Genomic DNA, 21006 nt, shown 5'->3' with positions numbered 1-21006 from the left:
TTTGAAGGCTCCCATGGGAGATCCCGGTGAGGAGTGCATTTCAGTAATCAAGCCTGGTGGAGACAAAAGGCTTGGACCAACTTTTCAGCACCACTGAAGGAAAGGGAGGGGCGGAGTTTAGCAATATTCCTGAGGTGAAGAAATGCAATTTTGCAGAGATGATGGACATGGGTATGAAATGACAGATGGGGTTCAAATTTGACTCCCAGATTTGTAACAGAGGAGGAGAAGGTTAATGGAGTGGCCAGAAAAAGTGATGCAGTTTAAAGGGGAGAAGTGAAGTGGATGAGGGGTGCCAATTTGGATGGCTTCTGTTTTGATGCTGTTTAGTTGGAGAAAGTTGTTTGACATCCACACCTCTATCTCCTCCAGACAGGAGTTGAGCTCTGATGGTGGCGTAGTGGAGCTGGGTACAATCTCAGATGGAGCTGAGTATCATCAGCGAAGCAGTTGAACGAGACTTCATGCTTTCTGATGACGTGACCCAGGGGGAGAATGTAGATATTAAAGATGGTCGGACCAAGGACGGACCCTTGTGTGGTAATGGTGTAGGGCTGTGATTTAGTGTCCCCAAGGGCCACATACTCAGCCCTATCTGTAAGTTAGGACTCAAGCCAATCCAGAGCTGTGCCAGAAAATCCAACAATATGCTGTTGACGATGGAGAAGAATATTATGGTCAATTGTGTCAAAGTGGATGGATGGATGTGTCAAAAGCGGCTAGAAGGTCCAGGAGGATGAGAAGTGATGAAGAGCCCCAGTCAGTAGCCATCAGGAGGTCACTGGTGACTTTGACCCCGGCTGTTTCTGTACTATGAGAGGCCCGTAAACCAGATTAAAACGTTTCCAACATATCTGCATTTTTGAGGTAGTCCTGAAGCTGAAATGAGACACCTTTTTCCAGGACCTTTAAGAGGAACGGAAGGTTAGAGATAGGACAGTAGTCAGCCGTAACTTCGTGATCGAGGGAGGGTTTCTTTAGATGAGGTTTGATTATAGACTAGACTTCCTTTTTATTGTCATTTAAATTTTAACTTTACAGTACAGATAAGAACGAAATGTAATTGCATTAGCTCATGATAGTGCAGGATAAAATAGCAATAAGGTGCAGATATAAAATAATTACTGTACAGATAAATATATTACACTTTTGCATATGCATCCACGTTTATGGATGTATGTTATATTGTATTTATATTCCAGCGAGTTAATCCATTTTTGGGGGGAATTGAGGGGATTATTATGATGCGTTCAAGAGTCTTATGGCCTGAGGGAAGAAGCTGTTACAGAACCTGGGGGTTCTGCTACGGAGGTTGTGGAAACTCTTTCTAGAGTCCAGAAGTGAAAACAGTCCTTGGTGGGGGTGGGAGGAGTCTCTGCATATTTTCTGAGCCCTGGTCAGGCAGCTGCTTTTTGTGATCTCCTGGATAGGAGGATTAGGAGTCCTGATGATCTTTTCCACTGTCCTCTGCAGAGACTTCCAGTCGGAGGCACTGCAGACTCCAGTCCAGACAGAGATTATTTCCGTTTTCGGTGTATGTGGGACTCGTCTGCTGTGGAGAGAGTGATTTATTATTTTGGTGATGAGGGGGCTAATGTCGGAGGCATAGTTTTTATCAGGGGGGTGGGGAGAGGATCCAGGGGGCATGTTAAGGGATTCATCTTCCAGATGATGTCCTCAATCTGTCTCGCTGTGGTAAAGCAAAGCTTAGAAAGATGACTGGCTTTGGTTTGGTGAGTCCAGGGGTAGAACGGATGTTTACCCTCGAGGTGAAGCAGATGATTGATTATAAAGAAAAGTTGCCAGGATTATTGCTGATCATGTTAGAATAATATTGTGATCTGGCAGTGGCAAGTGAATTAGTGAAGTGAATTACATTTATATAGCGCTTTTTCTCAAGTGACTCAAAGCGCTTTACATTGTGAAACCCAATATCTAAGTTACATTTAAACCAGTGTGGTTGGAACTGGGAGCAGGTGGGTAAAGTGTCTTGCCCAAGGACACAACGGCAGTGACTAGGATGGCGGAAGCGGGGATCGAACCTGCAACCCTCAAGTTGCTGGCACGGCCGCTCTACCAACCGAGCTATACCGCCCATAAGTGCTCTGCTGTAGCTGTTTCAGTGTTCTCTATAGGCAATTTTGTGGACATTTATGCCCGTTGTAAATTGTCTTTGCTCAATAGCTTGCTCAGCCGATTTCATCTGCCGGAGATCACTCGTGAACCACGGGGCAGACGTTTTGAAGCTGACCACACGCGATCTGACAGGAGCATGTATCTCAACAATGTTCTGGAGACCATTATTATAATATTTAACAGACTCACTGACTGAGGACAAGTGGGAAACAGTAGACAGGTTGTTAATGTCCAAGTTTAAGTCGGTGGGATTAATGTCTTTTAAATTCCTGAAATAGATACAGCAACGTGGTTTGGAGTATGTTCAGTGAGTGGGGAGATCCATTGAAATTATTTTATGGTCAGAGACATCCAGGTAGGGTTGTCCCAATACCAATAATTTGGTACCGGTACCAAAATATATATCGATACTTTTCCAAATAAAGGGAACTACGCAAAAATGTAAATTCTGGCTTTATTTTAACAGAAAATCTTACAATGCAATAAACATATGTTTCCTATTGCACTCAAAGAACAATTTTACAAGGTTAAGATATAAATTAAAGGGCATTAAACACATTGTGTTTTTCTTGTTGGACTCAAAGAACAATTTACAATTTTCCATAATCAAGAATTAGATTAGAATATAATAAAAAAGCTTTATTAACATAATATTAAATTATTTATGAATTAATGGTTGCCAATCCTGGTCTGTGCATTAAGAAAAATAAAATTATTAGTACCGTATTTTTCGGACTATAAGTCGCAGTTTTTTTCATAGTTTGGTGCGACTTACACTCAGGAGCGACTTGTGTGTGAAATTATTAACACATTACCGTAAAATATCAAATAATATTTTTTAGCTCATTCACGTATGAGACTAGACGTATAAGATTTCATCGGATTTAGCGATTAGGAGTGACAGATTGTTTGGTAAATGTATAGCATGTTCTATATGTTACAGTTATTTGAATGACTCTTACCATAATATGTTACGTTAACATACCAGGCACGTTCTCAGTTGGTTATTTATGCGTCATATAACGTACACTTATTCAGCCTGTTCACTATTCTTTATTTATTTTAAATTGCCTTTCAAATGTCTATTCTTGGTGTTGGGTTTTATCAAATAAATTTCCCCCCAAAATGCGACTTATATATGTTTTTTTCCTTCTTTATTATGCATTTTCGGCCGGTGCGACTTATACTCCGAAAAATACGGTAAGTACTAAAACAAAAATATGGATAAATGTACCCAGATAAGCAATGTAGCAGGTAAAACACACATTTGTTAAAGATAAAACACAAGTCGTAGCAGTTTGTTACCAAACTCAGTCATTTTACTTGCACTAGTTGACGTTAGATGGGTGGTCTTAACTATGCTAATATTTGCATCTGAGTGACGTCAGTGAGTGAGTGGGCGAGCAGAGAGAGAGAGCGGTAGCGCATGCACTGCGCAGTAAAAAAAATAAACGGGTCCGGTTGTGTCCTGCAAAACTAATAATAAAGCAACAAGACGTCTGCGCTATGCTCCTTGATTACAGTTTGCACCGGAGCAGAACAGCAGGTGAAACAACTACATTATTACCTGTCACTCTTTGTAATTCATTGGGCAGATTTGAATGCTTATTATTTAAATGTTAACTTATGTTTGAAGCAAATGTGGTAATACTAATCGCCACATTTGGCAAGGCGTGTTTAAAAGCAACACTTGAAACGAGGCGCTTCCTGAAACTTACAGAACTACTTCCATTTGGAGCCTTCCGTTCTGTCCTGAGGGACAAACAGCGAGAGACGTTTGCACAGTGCCTGTGTTTTTAAAGATGTAAATCTCTGTTGTTTTACAGTTCTCTTATGTATTTTAAAATGTATGTCTTAATGTATTATTTTTAAACTGCTCTGTGACATGTGCTGTTGACCTCTTGGCCAGGTCACCCTTGTGAAAGAGATCTTGATCTCAATGGGTTTTCTTATCTGGTTAAATAAAGGTTCTATATCCTTATTTATAGCGTTACCTTTATCGTTAGTTTTGAAGCCCAAATACCTCGATATTGCGCTTCACCCACCCTCTCTATTAACCAGTAGATATGTCGTTTTTTGCAATACTTCCTCTCCAAGATGTTATTGCTTGTATACACTTTGTAAGTGAGTTTTTTCCCACTCAACATCATGCGCCTCGGCTCTGTAGTCACCGTCGCAGATGAAAGAACGAAAACGGTACTTTCCAAAGGCATTATAGTACTGATTTCAATCAATTAGTATCGCGGTACTTTATTAGTACAGGTATACCGTACAACCCTAAATCCAGGTCATAAACGTGGGGGTGGGAGATGGGGACAGAGTCAGTGATCATTAGGTCGGGGGTATTGCCCTTCTTGTGAATGGGGACCTCGACATGTCTGAGATTGGAGCAGTCCAGGAGCTCCAAAAATTCAGCAGCAGAGGGATTTGAGGGTGTGTCCACATGGATGTTTAGGTCTCCAAGTATCAGTATACTAGGTGATGATGCACATAATGATGAGAGCAGTTCGCTCATTTCTGTGATAAAAATCTGGTTGTTATGGTGGGTAAATAAGGAGCATTTTTATAGAGAGTGGGTGTTTACATTAAAATGTGAAACATTCAATTGTGTAGCGTTTTGGGAGAGAAATGGGTGACAATTCCAGACCTACGCGACAGATTATGGACTTCAGTTTGATAAAGCATTAATTGAAGCAAGCTGTGGCTAACAGCCTGGACAACAACACATAACTTAAGTATATTTACAACGACCCCATCAGACTGTGAAGATATTGCAATAAGAATTAACAACGATAAAACATTGAATATTAAGAGTATGTGAAAGTCCGACTCCTATCTTGTTTACTTTTTTGACACCTCAATGTTTTGCAGTCCATCAGAAACATCAAAAAGCTCAAATGCGCTAAACACGGCAAAGTGTGGCAACAGAGTGTTTTGCATATTACCCATTATGTTTTGTAGTGGAATAGGATAGGTGTAATTATAACATGTCTACGGTGCTTCGACATTTTATAATGTCCACAAGGTTCAGTGGGTATGTTACTTTGTGTGGCATATGTGTGTTGAGTTGATGTGTTGGTTTTTGTTAGTCGCACTTTAGGTGAGAAAGGTTGTTTGGATTGTTACATATAAATAGACGTGTAGACTACAATCACATGATGAACACAGTGAATAGCTAACCTTACTCACTTTAAATAACTCTTGGAATTTGACATTATTGTAAATTCTACAAGGATAATACCTATGAGATATCTTACGGGTCAGCAGACTGTATTTTGACCATCCCCTGCCCTATAAGTTCACATTTCGAAATCATTTGGCCATTGTCTGTGCACACAGTCGGTTCAACGACAATACCAAGGTGTTAACAAAATGTAGTTTCAGTTTTGAAAAGTCATCCTCAATAAAACAAGATGTGAGAATTGTGTCTTAAAATGTACTAAAAGGTACTTAAAATGTTTTACCTTCAGTCTGAATGCACTTGGATAAGGTGAATGTACTGCTCTTATTGTAGAGGTCGAAACGTGACTGGACCTTTACACAGTAGAATGTCCAAGATTTAAGGTTTGTCAGAGTCATTTCAGACTCATCGCTCTTCAAAATCTTGGGTTCTAATACCTGAAAGAAAGGTGGAAGTTGTTATTTACCAGTATAAAGCATATGTATGAGATCACTTTTATAAACCAGCAAACTTTTGTTTTCATCCTGGACACAAAGCGTGAAAAGGGTATGCCAAATGTACAATATGTGAAAATACACAGCTACTGTATATTCAGTTACTCAAAACATACATTCCTAACATTTACTAGAGCAAATGCCCTACACTCGGCTTCCCTTTAAATTTGTAATCTCACACTGCTTAACTCTCCGTTTTTGTTACCTGCCATCAGTTTCAGAGTCTACGTGGTTCTGTTATAACAGTGGTTCTCAACCTTTTTTCAGTGATGTACCCCCTGCGAACATTTTTTAAATTCAAGTATTTATTTATTTATTTATTTAAGTACCCCCTAATCAGAGCAAAGCATTTTTGGTTGAAAAAAAGAGATAAAGAAGTAAAATACAGCACTATGTCATCAGTTTCTGATTTATTAAATTGTATAACAGTGCAAAATATTGCTCATTTGTAGTGGTGGAAAAAAAGATATAAAAATAACTAAAAACTTGTTGAAAAATAAACAAGTGATTCAATTATAAATAAAGATTTCTACACATAGAAGTAATCATCAACTTAAAGTGCCCTCTCTGGGGATTGTAATAGAGATCCATCTGGATTCATGAACTTAATTCTAAACATTTCTTCACAAAAAAAATAATCTTTAACATCAATATTTATGGAACATGTCCACAAAAAATCTAGCTGTCAACACTGAATATTGCATTGTTGCATTTCTTTTCACAGTTCTTTTCGACAGACATTTTAGTAAGGGTCAAACCATCATGGCATGGGGGAAAGTCTGGTTTATGGTAATGAATGGAATAGCCTACTTGATTTGATGTTCAGTTTATGAACTTACATTCATATTTTGTTGAAGTATTATTCAATAAATATATTTATAAAGGATTTTTGAATTGTTGCTATTTTTAGAATATTTAAAAAAAATCTCAAGGCATACCTTCAAGTACCCCCAGGGGTACGCGTACCCATGTTTGAGAACCACTGTGTTATAAGACCATCTTTTGTAAGCTGTGTGGTTGTCTAGATGATTTTTTATTCATTCATACAAAAGTGAAACGTCAAAAGTTATTTTTGGAGTGGAGATGTGCAGCTCAATCGGCCAAGTATTGTCGTGAAAAATTTTGTGATCGTCAATTACGATTAATGCTTTTTATTACCGAGCAGCTGGCAGCTAATTATGTGTCTCCATATACAGTGTGGAGCCACTTCCCTAAAATAAAAATAATCACCCCATTACGGAAAATAGACTACATTTCATAGTGTCTTAAATATCATTATCAAGTATATTGTCACTGGAGGACTAGGCTAAACATTTTAAACACTAAGAGCAACCCAGGAACAGGTATGCTAATAACTATGCTAACCTGGCTTTAAACAACACAGAGAAATAATTAAGTGCCTAATAAACTTCAAGAAGTGTAGATGGAACCAATTTACAGTAGAAAGTAAGCAGTTATTAACAGGTCATTATAGAGTAAATGAATTAGAGTTCTCAAGAGAGGATAATATACAACAACTGTTGGTGTGCCCGCAATGTCGCAGTCAGTACGCGACACGTAAGAGGAAGAATCGTCCGCCAATTGGTGGTGTCGATATTACCGGCCATATCAGTATATAAGGGTTACTTGAGGGATCAAATCAATATTTTAATTTTCTCAAAATCTTTTTCTGTTGTTTTTGTTAATGTTTATAAACTCAGGAAATAATTCCCTGGACACAGGAGGACTTTGAGGGCAAAAACCAAAGGGTTTAAATGAGTAGAAGTTACAGTAGTACCGGTAATTTTTGCTTTTGTTTAATTATTGTGTACTATTGACTTTGTTTTTCTCAACCATTTGTATTTAAAAAAGAGAATAAAGTCCTAGTTTAAATACTGTGTTGATTTTGTTACTCTCCATAAATATATAAAAAAATGTATGGTTAACACATTTGATTGGTATCGGCTGATCTCACTCGCGTATGTATGATGGGTATCAGAATCGGCAGCGTAAAACTTTGATTGCAACATCCTTAATTTGGAGTTCAATTAATATTTACCGAAACGGTTGATGTCAATAAACCCACAAGAAATTGTCGATGGAGTTGTGTGGTTGTCAGAACATGTACTATTTATGACAAGAATAATTGGGAAATCTTACCTGCATGTCTTCATTACGTTCCCAGTACAAGATGTTGTAGGACAACTTGGAAAATTCTTCTGTCATGGAGCAATTTGAACTGTTCAGTGGATCAGAGATGTAAACCGAGAGGTTACTTCCATGAGGAGCCAGGCGCACATTGGATGGCGGACCAATTGTCGCTAGAAGACAGGAGACAAAGGAAATCTAAGAACTAGGGACCTCCATTATTACACATATGTAAACTGGCAAAAACAAAGCCTATACAAGCAACTGCGAAATGTACTGGCAGTAAAATGTGTAAGCAAACTTCTATTTTTTGAGAACAACAGTGACAACAGAGTGAAGTTTGTGCTTCAACAACTGGTTGTCCTCTATCAACTAGACGAGCAGCAGAGACGCAAGCAAAAATCCCACACATCAGATTCTTTTAAATCCACCTTGGTGTCAAGCAGAATGTCGACAGACTTTATGCGCATGCTGTCTTTATTCTCGGTCTGTGTCTACAGCGACACGTGTAGGTGTGGCATATATGTTACATCATTTTCACCCAGTAATCCGTTCGTGTTTAGTAATTAATGGACGTAATTTTTTTTCTCTCTCATTGTGTTCTTTGTCTTTTTCCTCTTTCTCCCACCCCACCCTTCTCTTCAGAGCAACAGATGCCGAGTGAATCTTTCTGGACATCAGTCAGTCCACCTTCCCATGGCCTTTCCAGACAGGATAAGTAGACCATCTCTCGACCGTTCTAAAATCTCAGCAGGCTCTCTCTCCAAATCTGCTCATATTATTAAGACTTTTTGCCAGTCAAATGGGGTGGTAGATCTATGGAGATGTAAAGATCTAATACTGAAGGAGTTTTCTTTCTTTTTTTTAACAGCATAGATATATTCAAGGATTTCTTTTTTCCCTTGTAGACACAAAAATCCTTCCATTTGTTAAAATGTGCAATTATGATAGTATAGTCATCTCGACCACTCACCAGTCATCATGGAGCTTTGGCTCCAGAACAATGTAGCCACAAGGCGCAACTGGCGTCTCAATTCTACACTCTTAGCAGAAAAGGACTTTGTGGACTTTATTTTGTTTCAGATTGACTTTTTCCTTGAAATTAACCAGATAGCAACATATTTACCTTATGGGGAACACTTAAAGTATACTTGAAGGGTCAGATGATAGAATACACATCTCGACTGAACAAGAGCAGGTCAAAACGCTTCACAGAATTAACCACGCTTATTCACGACGTTGATCAACAACTCTGACTCTTCATCGACAGACCTCCGCAGGAAGAGGATTGCACTGCAGACAGAATTTGATCGTCTTGCTTCTAAACAGGCTGAAGAAAACATTTTAAAATCAAGACAAAGCCACTACAAACATGGAGAACGTGCGAGTAGGCTGCTTTCTCATCACCTACCCAAATGTTCGGCTGCCACCTATATCACAGAAATAAAAGCCACTGATGGCACCATCAAATCACACCCAAAAGACAAATGATCAGTTGACATTTTTTACTCCTCCCTATAAAGCTCAGAGAGTGGTCATGCAAACCATTTTGTAGAGAATCTGGACCTGCCCACCCTAACCGACAAACATAAATCCAGCCTAGAAAAGCCAATATCTGAAACTGAAATTGGCCAAGCAGTTAAACTAATGAAAAATAGAAAAGCACCAGGCCCAAATGGTTACCCTATTGTATTTCATAAGACTATTGCCAGTAAATTGACACCATTCCTTTGCTCCGTCTCCAAATAATTGTTTGAACAAAAAAAGCTCCCTGCATCTATGAACCATCCATCCATCCATTTTCTACCGCTTATCCCTTTCAGGGTCACGGGGGGAGCTGGAGCCTATCTCAGCTGCATCTATGACCAAAGCCTCAATTTCTGTTCCACCAAAAAAAAATTGTGCGTATCTTATTGACTAATCAGCTTACTCACATGTGACAACAAAATACTTACAAAAATCTTTGCCCTAAAATTAGAATCTGTTTTACCAACTATTGTGCACCCTGACCAAACAAGTTTCATAAAGGGTAGGCTGTGGTATCACAACCTGCGCTGCCTCTTTAATATTGTATACTCTGAACACTCGACCCAACTTCCAGAAATTGTAATTTCATTGGACGCACACAAAGCTTTTGAAAGAATCGAATATGGACACATTTTTAAATCCATCCATCCATCCATCCATTTTCTACCGCTTGTCCCTTTTGGGGTCGCGGGGGGTGCTGGAGCCTATCTCAGCTGCATTCGGGCGGAAGGCGGGGTACACCCTGGACAAGTCGCCACCTCATCGCAGGGCCAACACAGATTGACAGACAACATTCACACTCACATTCACACATTAGGGCCAATTTAGTGTTGCCAATCAACCTATCCCCAGGTGCATGTTTTTGGCAGTGGGAGGAAGCTGGAGTGCCCAGAGGGGAACCCACACAGTCACAGGGAGAACATGCAAACTCCACACAGAAAGATCCCGAGCCCGGGATTGAACTCAGGACTACTCAGGACCTTCGTATTGTGAGGCACATGCACTAACCCCTGTGACATCGTGCTGCCTCATTAAACAAATTTGGATTTGGCACAACTTTTATTTCTTGGATTCAAAGTCCGTACTCAATGCCACAGGCGTCGATTAGGGCCAACAATATTGATTCGGAGTATTTACAGGACTTGCAAGGTAATTCTCTCCATCATCCAAAAGAACGGTGGGGGAAGACTTGAGCATGGAGCTTTCTGAGGAAATCTGGCAAAGAGCTATCAAAAGGGTACATACAGTACATCCTCAATTTGTATTAGACACGGATTGGTTCAATTTAAGATACTCAACCGCCTGCACTTTTGCACAGTCATACTAACTCAGATATACCCCGACTTAGATCCAAACTACATCAGATGCCACCAGGCCCCTGCGGGACACTGGTTTTAGGCATGTTCAAAATTACACACATTCTGGTCAGATATTTTCAATACACATTTGTAAATAAAGTATCAAGCCAGATCCAGTTATCGCAATATTTGGGGTTACCCCTAGCAACAGCAGGCTATCAAAACACCACTAAGACGTCACAGCGTTCTCAACCTTACTAACTCTCTGACTTATCATTTTTTGCTGGGGATCGACCAAACCTCCATCCCATTCACTGTGGGTTTGTGAGGTGATGGCTTTCCTTAAACCAGAAAAAAATCAGATGAACAATTCAGGGCTCCGTTAAAAAGTTTTTTAAAAATTGGTGTGACTTTTTAGAATAATTTACAAGTGAATTTGATGCAACCACCTTAGATCAGTAGCTTTCCACATCTCTAGTCACTCCTGCCCCCTTTCTCTTCCCTTCCTTCCCTTCCTTTACTTTTTGTATTTTTATTTTTTATTTATTTTTTGGATGTATTCTGTACATGGGTTGACAACTTAAATGTAACCAAGGGGGGAAAAACTGTCTATAAATCATGTTTGTATGTAAATTATATACGGTGCACACTGGAGCTGGGATCCATGTATGGCTCCATGCAACTGTGCATACTGTGTCAGTTTCAACTGCCTTGTTTTGTTTGTTCTCACCATAGTTTTATGAAAACTCAATAAAAACAAATTTAAATAAATACAATCAATTTAACACACTCTAATGTAGTTTAGAAATTGCAGTAGCATTGTAATCCAACTCACCTTGGTTTGAAATAAAAACAAATAACTAATTAATAATATTTCTATATTCATGCTCAATAACAAGGTACCATTAGGACCAGTCCCTTGGCCTGGAAAACGTTGAATACCCCCGCAATACAGTATCTGCATGTTTTAATGTAGTTTTAATGTCTAAATGTTTTAATGGAGACAGTGTAAAATGACTGAAAGGACTTCCTCAGTGACAGCAGTACGAGGTCTGTCGACTTAGTTTGAAACGGGTGAACAACGACAAAGGTATGACAATCGGCCAAACACGGTGTAGGCAAACATGGGCTTAAACATAAACCCAAATATTTTTTAAAGTAGATTGTTGCATACTGTTCTAATGTGTGAAAACTGTAGATAAGAATATGTTGATTGACCGTCCAAAATTAACATGGCTTCTCTCACTCATCATTTTGGCAATTTTATGCATTTACATTTTAAACATTGTAGACTATTCTAAGACACGCCTAGAAATGACCCATTGGCTGTCGACATTGGCTTAAGTGGGTCCTTTATACAGTAATGTGAGCACCCTTTTAGAAAAAAAGAAGAACATTCAGAAAAAATTAGGAACATTTCTATCAGCACAAGTGCTGCCACGCAAACCACAAAAGAACATTTTGAAAAACCAAACTACATTTCCTGCAATTGGGTGCATTTCTACATTCAATATTACTTTTAGATTTATTCCCATCGACCAACCTTTTTTGGCTTTCTTTTTAACACTTACATGACACAGAATGTTTAGGGTTTTTAAGCAGATAATTACCCCTGCAAATGTCCTGTAAAAGTCTATACCATGCATGCAAAGAGCTAAAAAAATAGTTTCCCATTTGGCAATTCTATTATGGAGGCCCACCCTCTCGGGTAAATTACTTCCGGTCTTGTGACTTCTGTTTACAATCTGTCACGTCAAAAATATACCTTCTCACTGGCTACTAATAAATACTCTATAACTACAACTGGTTCGGAACTAACAGTGTTCGAAATGTAACCATCCAAATATGATTAGCAGCAAAGTGGACACGTGTCTTGGAGAGCGAATGGAGGCGATAACAAGTAAGCTAGCTAGATGGTTAAATAACAAGTACGGTAAGCTTGTTTCGGTGCCCCTGACCGTTTCAGTGCGGCCTTTAGGCAAGAGGAACAGCGAGTACCTGCAACTGAGGCGAGCATTTAGAGTTAGAGTTAGAGTTAGAGTTTATTTCGAACATGCAAGCATACAACATGATACATCACAATTTCCAGTTTCTCTTTTCAACATGTTCGAAAAGGAGTAGGAAGAAGCAGAGCTTATTTAATCCTACCCCTTTTCTTTACATAACAGTTGCTGAAACTTTTTTATTCACTTCCTGTTCTCAATTTATTCACAATAACTCCATAGGTAATCACAATAAAAATAAATAAATAAATAATAGTAATAATTTAATAATAATAATTGGTGAAGTAAGTCATATTTCATGTGATGAGATAAGTAAGATTACTTTAAGAATGAATGAATGGATGGATGAAATAAATTGAGAATGTTTGTCATGGTTCTTCTTCTTTGTACTTTGTAAACACTTTAAGTTTGAAGAGTTTCTTGAAGTGGATCATATTAGTACATTGTTTGATTGCTTTGCTTAATCCATTCCATTATTTAATTCCACGTATTGATATACTGAAGGTCTTAAGTGTTGTACGTGCGTACAAATGTTTTAAATTAAAATTTTCTCTAAGATTATATTTCTCCTCTTTTGTTGAGAAGAATTGTTGTATATTCTTGGGTAGCAGGTTATTGTTTGCTTTGTGCATAATTTTAGCTGTTTGCAAATTCACTATGTCGTGGAATTTCAGTATCTTTGATTCAATAAATAAAGGATTTGTATGTTCTCTATATCCAACATTATGTTTTATTCTAACTGATCTTTTTTGTAACACCGTTAATGAATGAAGTGTACTTTTGTAATTATTTCCCCATATTTCTACACAGTAGCTCAGATATGGTAACACTAGTGAGCAGTAGAGAATATGAAGTGATTTTTTGTCTAGAACATGTTTTGCTTTATTCATTATTGACGTGTTTCTTGCTACTTTATGTTGTATATTTTTTACGTGAGATTTCCAGTTCAATTTATCATCAATCATTATACCTAGAAATTTGGTTTCATTTACTTTTTCAATTTCTTTTCCGTCTATTTGTATTTGTGTTTGACTTTCTCTACTACTGTTACCAAATAGCATTATTTTAGTTTTGCTGAGATTCAACGATAATCTATTTTTGTCAAACCATCTTTTTAATTTGTTAATTTCTTCTGTTATTATTTGTATTATCTCCTGTGTGTTCTCTCCTGAACAAAACGCTGTTGTATCATCCGCAAATAATACTAACTTTAAATCTTTTGTAACTTTACAAATGTCATTTATATAGAGATTGAATAATTTAGGTCCTAATATTGATCCCTGAGGTACACCACAGGATATATTTAGCGTTGTAGACATGTGTTCGCCTAGCTTCACGTATTGTTTCCTGTTCGTTAGATAACTTCTTATCCAGTTTAAGACTAACCCTCTGATGCCATATCGTTCTAGTTTTTTGATTAAAATATTGTGATTAATTGTGTCAAATGCTTTAGTTAGATCCATAAAAACTGCCGCTGCACATTTTTTACTGTCTATTGCATTGGTAATTTCCTCTGTTATTTCAATTAAAGCCATTGAAGTTGAGACATTAGCTCTGTATCCATATTAGTTCTCTCCGAGTATTCTATTTTTATTTATGAAACTCTCTAATCTGTTATTAAACAGTTTTTCAATGATTTTAGAAAATTGTGGAAGTAAAGAAACAAGTCAATAATTTGTAAATTGATGTTTATCTCCAGTCTTATAAATTGGTGCAACTTTAGCTATTTTCATTTTGTTTGGGAATGTACCTGTTTGAAATGATAGATTACTAATATACATTAATGGTCCTGAGATCTCTTCTATAACCTTTTTTATCGTTTCCATATCAATTCCATTACAATCAGTTGAAGTCTTAGATTTACATTTTTTCACGATTGTAACTATTTCCTCCTGTGTCACATTACTGAGGAACATGGAGTTGGGATTTCGCTCTATGGTATCATTATATTCCTCAATTGGAACTGGGTCTGGAATCCTTTCTTCCAATTTTGGTCCAATATTTACAAAATAATTATTGAAGCTTTCAACTACTTCCTTTATGTTGTCATTTTTTTTATTTCCGTCTAAAAAGTATTGAGGGTAGTCCCTCTTTGTGCCATTTTTAATAATGCTATTGAGGATGCCCCATGTTGCTCTCATATTATTTTTGTTCCTGTCCAATACACTGTAATATTCTTTTCTACATGATCGTAGTATATCTGTTAACTTGTTTTTATACTTTTTGTACTTAATTTCTGCCTCTATAATTCTTTGTGCTATAAATTCTCTATATAGAGTATTCTTCTTCTTACAAGCATTTTTTAATCCTTTTGTCATCCATGGTTGATTATTCTTTCTCTGCTTGTTACTGAGTTGTATCCATGGACAATGTTTGTCATAAAGTATTATGACCTTGTTTAAGAAATGTTCACATGCTTCATGAACCTCTTTTTCATTGTACACATTGTCCCAATCTTGCTTTTGTAGCTCACTTTTGAAAGCAGTCATCCTCTTCTCTGTGCACATTCTTCGAAATGTCCTTTTGTCTTCCATGTTCTTCTTGTAGTGTCCATCATATATTGTAAAAACTGGCAGATGATCCCTAACGTCGGTTATAAGTAGACCACTTGTAGAGTTATTGTCAAACTCATTGGTAAAAATATTATCAATAAGCGTGGCACAGTGTGCTGTGATTCTGCTTGGCTTTGTGATTTTTGGATATAAACTGATGCTGTACATTGTATCAATGAAGTCATCAATATACTTTTGCTTGTTAGGGTTCAATAAGTCAATATTAAAGTCACCACATAAGAACATTATTCTTTGACCATTATCCATGTAAGTAGCCTTGATCCATTCTTCAAATGTTTCTATACTTGATTTAGGTGATTTATATATACAACTGATGAAAATGTTTTTGCTTTTTTCCTGACATATTTCAATGGTTATACATTCTAAGATATTATCTATAGCAAATGACATGTTTTTTACCACTTTGTAGTTCAGGTTCTTCATCACGTACACAGCTACTCCTCCTCCATTTTTGTTGGTTCTGTTGATGTAGTTTAGTTCATATCCTTCCAGATCAAAATCTATTCCTTTTTTTATCATCAATCCATGTTTCTGTGACAGCAATCACTTTGAATGGTTCGTTAATGTGTTCCAAAAAGTTCTTAATGTTGTTGTAGTTTGCATACAAGCTTCTGCTATTAAAATTAATAATTGACCATTTGTTATCGCATGTAATGTTGCTATTATATTGATCATCTGTATGATAAAAACAATTATTACTGATGTGGGAGAAAAAATTTGTATCTGGATCTATATCATTTTCCAAATCCTGGTTTTTGTAATCTTTGTAGCAGAAATTTTTTAGTTCCATATTTTCTTGTTCAACAATCTTTGATGTTGTTTCAATAATCTCAATAAGTGTAGGTGGATGTAATCCTGAATGTAGGTCCTCTTGTTTAGTCGTCCCTTGGAACATAGTAGTGTCGATGCTGAATTTGGGTGTTTGTTTTCTGTCAGAGTCCATTATCATCATTGTTGTGGTAGCTGTGTAAACTTTAAAAATTGTCCAGGTCCTTGATGTCATGGACAACAATTACTCTTGCTTCTGGACCTCCATTCAGCTTGATGTAGATTTTACAGTTGGTGCTCCAAGTTCCCTGGATTTTTCCCTGCTTTCTCAAGTCGCGTGCTTTCTTGGCGATTCCAGCATTGCGTTTTGTGAGATGCTCATTCATGTACACATTTGTTCCCTTCAGCTTCTTTCCCTGTCTCAGCAATGCCATTTTAGATTTTCTGTTTACGAGTTTCACGAGCACGACTGGAGTGGCGTTGTTGTTTCTTCCGTTCAGTGGGATGCATGTTTCGATGGTATTAATGTCAATTTCAATTTCCTTTGATTGCAGAAAGTTGACCACTTGCTGTTCTGCTGAGATCATATCCATTTCATCAGGTTCACCTTCATTATTCACAGCTTTCGCATAGGATCTTGGTTTAATTCGGTGCCCTGTCACGATGATATCATTCATTCGTTTGTCCTGATCCATTTCGTCTATGATATTCCTCAACATGTTGTTGTCTTCTTGAAGGGTCTTCATTCGTTTGCCCATTTCAGTGGCTTCATTATTTCTTCTGTTGTTCTGAGATTGCAGATTTTCTATATTTTCCTGCAGACTTTTCACATGTTGTTTGTGTTCTGTTGTTACTTTTCTCAGATATTCTTTCGATTCTTTCATTTCTTCTTTCATTTCTTTTTTAATTTTTCATTTCTTCTTTCATTTCTTTTTTAATTTCTTCTTTCATTTCTTCAAGTTTTTGTAGGATCACTTTTTGATTCCCATCATGTCCTGTGTCCAACCTCAAATCTTGTTCCCAGTTGTGTTCTGTATCAGCTGACCCCGAAGGTTTCGGGATTTCAATCTTTCCTTTACCTTTTCGCATCGCGGCAGTCACTGACGTCACTGCCTCTTGCTTGTGTCTTAACGGCAGTTGCTTCTTTAGCGACTTGCGGCACTTTAACTTGTTTTTTCCAACAATTTCGCATCTTGCGCCGTTCAGAGATCAATTTGAGGTGTCAGCCTGTCAACTTATATCACTCTGCAACGTCGGGATCACTTTAAAACAGCTGTAAACTCGCCGTAGCTATTGGTTGCTAGGCAACCGCTTTGAACTGCAGCAAGGCGCCTTTGGCTTGAGGCTAACGGCTCTCCCAACTCGCCTTCTTTCAGCGTATCAGTGCCTCTCAACTGACCAAAATCAGATTGAAGATGCCAGGGTACTCTCCTGTGGCTGTGATCGCAAATCAGTGGTCAAAATCTTCAGATTTAACAAAAAACTCCGGTAGCAAGAGCGGAGCCTTTCTCTTTTGCGTCCTTTCTCATTGACAGGAAGTGAAACAACATTTAAATAATGTTGTTTACATCATATTTGATTGATATTTCATTTGAAAAAACGCGGAAGTGATATTTCGAAGTGAAAATGAATGTTTAAAAACTTCGTGAAAATTTCACATGCCTGTTTTTAGTAAGAAAAACAGTGGACCACGAATCGAGTTGATCGACTTAGACGGGTTGTCGGCATTCAAACATGGTCAGTTTAAATATGTTCTGTTCTATGAGGACTGAAGCAGGAATTATATAATAGAACAAGTTTTATGTTTTTTGAGGTGAGGCTGATTGTGTGCCATGACAGTGCTCAAGAAGTAAACCAGTGTCCCGCCATAAACCAGACCCATTGTCTATATTTTGTTTTGGTGCATGATTCGAACTTGCACTCTTCAATCCCCGGCATCCAGTAACTTTTTAACTTAAGAACTGAGCCACTGCTACATAACTTTTGCAATAATCAAAAATAATATTCTACTATTGCTTACCATGCTTCTCAGGACAAAATGTTTTCAGTACCCAGTTGGAGTAATTTCCATTTACATTGGCACGAACACGGAGTATGTAGACACCCACATAATGCATACGACACACAGCAAGATCACATGATTTTAGAGATGTGTTATCACAGGCCGTAGTCCAGGTGTGCTTTGTCTTGTACTCCAGCTTGTACTTCCTGCGGAAAAAATAAAATACCATTTATTTATCATCATCAGTTTAAAACATTGAAGCATTTGTGCGGATGACAAACTTGTGTTGCGCCCGTTGACTGTGTTTGATATTGTTTAAAAGAAAACCAAAAGTGGGACAACCAGTGAGATCAGATGACCATGGCTGGAAAGCTGCTGATCAGCCTCATGGGGTCTCAAGCACTGCATGCGCTCCCACAATGTATACAATATGTACAGTCATGGTCAAAAGTTTACATACACTTGTAAAGAACATAATGTCATGGCTGTCTTGAGTTTCCAATCATTTCTACAACTCTTATTTTTTTGTGATAGAGTGATTGGAGCACATACTTGTTGGTCACAAAAAACATTAATGAAGTTTGGTTCTTTTATGAATTGAGTATGGGTCTACTGAAAATGTGACCAAATCTGCTGGGTCCAAAACAGCAATGTTAATATTTGGTTACATGTCCCTTGGCAAGTTTCACTACAATAAGGCGCTTTTGGTAGCCATCCACAAGCTTCTGTCAAGCTTCTGCTTGAATTTTTGACCACTCCTCTTGACAAAATTGGTGCAGTTCAGCTAATTTTTTGTTTCATCTGACGACAGAACTTTCCTCTCGAAGGTCTTATCTTTGTCCATGTGATGTCAGATGAAACAAAAATTGAGCTGTTTGACCACAATACCCAGTAATATGTTTGGAGGAGAAAAGGTGAGGCCTTTAATCCCAGGAACACCATCCCTACCGTCAAGCATGGTGGTGGTAGTATTATGCTCTGGGTCTGTTTTTCTGCCAATGGGACTGGGGCTTTACAGAGAGTAAATGGGACAATGAAAAAGGAGGACTACGTCCAAATTTTTCAGGACAACCTAAAATCATCAGCCTGGAGGTTGGGTCTTGGGCGCAGTTGGGTGTTCCAACAGGACAATGACCCCAAAAACACGTCAAAAGTGGTAAAGGAATGGCTAAATTTAAGCTAGAATTAAGGTTTTAGAATGGCCGTCCCAAAGTCCTGACTTAAACATGTGGACAATGCTGACGAAACAAGTCCATGTCAGAAAACCAACAGATTTAGCTGAACTGCACCAATTTTGTCAAGAGGAGTGGTCAAAAATTCAACCAGAAGCTTGTGGATGGCTACCAAAAGTGCCTTATTGCAGTGAAACTTGCCAAGGGACATGTAACCAAATATTAACATTGCTGTTTGTATATAGTTTTGACCCAGCAGATTTGGTCACATTTTCAGTAGACCCATAATAAATTCATAAAATAACCAAACTTCATGAATGTTTTTGTGGCAAACAAGTATGTGCTCCAATTACTCTATCACAAAAAAGAGTTGTAGTGATTATTGGAAACTCAAGACAGCCATGACATTATGTCCTTCACAAGTGTATGTAAACTTTTGACCACGACTGTATGTATTTGATGCATTTGTAGGTCGTCCAATAAAGGCAACAGTAATTGTAAATGAAGGACTACTATGGTTTTTAAAAGGTGTTTAATTTACAATTCTACTATATTATATTTTTAATATGCAAATTCCAATATTTAATATACTAATATCATCATTGGTATTGTTCTGATGCAAGCCCTGTTTAGTAAACATTACTGGTTTATATCCTAAAATTAATCTTGTGCTAAAGAACGCTGATTAGTGGAACTATTTTGCAGTGTTTTTACTCAGCCAAAGTCTTTAAACTCTATCTATGCAGTTTAATGTTTTTTATTATTTTTACAAACTTAATTTCGATATGCAAAACTAAGAAAAGTAGACGGACTCTTCTAAACGTATTTATAGTGGCTTATGAAGCGGGACTCGAAGCAACGACCCCAGCTGCTTACTACTATGACTTTGTTGGATAAAAGTGAAATATAGGAGGCAGTACACAAGTGGAATGGCATTAATTATTGACTATTTACTTTATTACATGATGTAAAAGTGGTCAGTGGCACTCCATTTGTGTAGTTATTAGCATCAACCCCAGTAAACAGAAAGCTAATGCTAACAAGCCAATGCTAAAGCCGATGTGTTTGTGTTGTCGGCGTGAGATAAAAACTGACATTTATTAATTATACATTGTTATTTACAGCAGAAATGGACCAAAAGGAATCGCCTGACCCTCATGAATTCCTCATTTATTGAGAGGACGACTTTTTGACTGTTGGACAGTGGGCAAAAGCCTGATTCTTTGTGAACACTTTATTTTTTAAATCATATCGTTTTGTATATTATTGCTTTGTATTTCATTTACTTACTTTGAATAAAAAAAACTGTCACCTAATAGTGTCCGTTTATTTATATGGTATCAGTGTAGAAATATACTAAACCAGTCCTCCATACATCATCAGCCTGATTTGTATAAACGACCTTAAACTGTGAAATGCGGTGGAAACACAAACCACACACTTCTACAGGAACCTATAGTTCCATTAACCAAAAATTCCTGAACTTTTGGTGGAAAAGGGCCTAATATCGCTGATACTTGGTAAATATTCAGGTCACAAGATGTAAATGGAGTATTGCTGGTAAAATGGTAACAGGGTTTACACTTGTATAACACACAACGGACGTGACTAGGATGGCGGAAGTTGGGGATCAAACCAGCAGTGGTGGGCCTAACATAATCAAAAATCATGATCATAATTAAAGATAAAAGTATTTTTTTATTTACTTTCCCTAAATATCTAAAA

The 21006-nt window shown here is 37.6% G+C and overlaps 1 protein-coding gene across 2 annotated transcripts in view; it reads right to left on the bottom strand.

The window, feature by feature from the left end:
* Positions 1-21006, bottom strand: part of LOC133663296 (interferon alpha/beta receptor 1a-like) — a 39161-nt gene that overhangs the window by 6465 nt on the left and 11690 nt on the right. Inside the window, exons 3-5 of one of the 2 annotated variants that reach the window (XM_062067669.1) lie at positions 18128-18315; positions 7951-8111; positions 5601-5754 (exon numbers count right to left, since the gene is read on the bottom strand). In XM_062067669.1, coding sequence (XP_061923653.1) covers positions 5601-5754; positions 7951-8111; positions 18128-18315 — 503 coding nt within the window. The remainder of the gene's footprint in view (positions 1-5600; positions 5755-7950; positions 8112-18127; positions 18316-21006) is intronic. The other variant, XM_062067670.1, reaches the window with a different exon arrangement.

This window comes from Entelurus aequoreus, linkage group LG13 (assembly GCF_033978785.1).
Source record: "Entelurus aequoreus isolate RoL-2023_Sb linkage group LG13, RoL_Eaeq_v1.1, whole genome shotgun sequence".
NCBI classification, from domain to species: domain Eukaryota; kingdom Metazoa; phylum Chordata; class Actinopteri; order Syngnathiformes; family Syngnathidae; genus Entelurus; species Entelurus aequoreus.
This window is presented reverse-complemented; position numbering and strand designations above follow the sequence as displayed.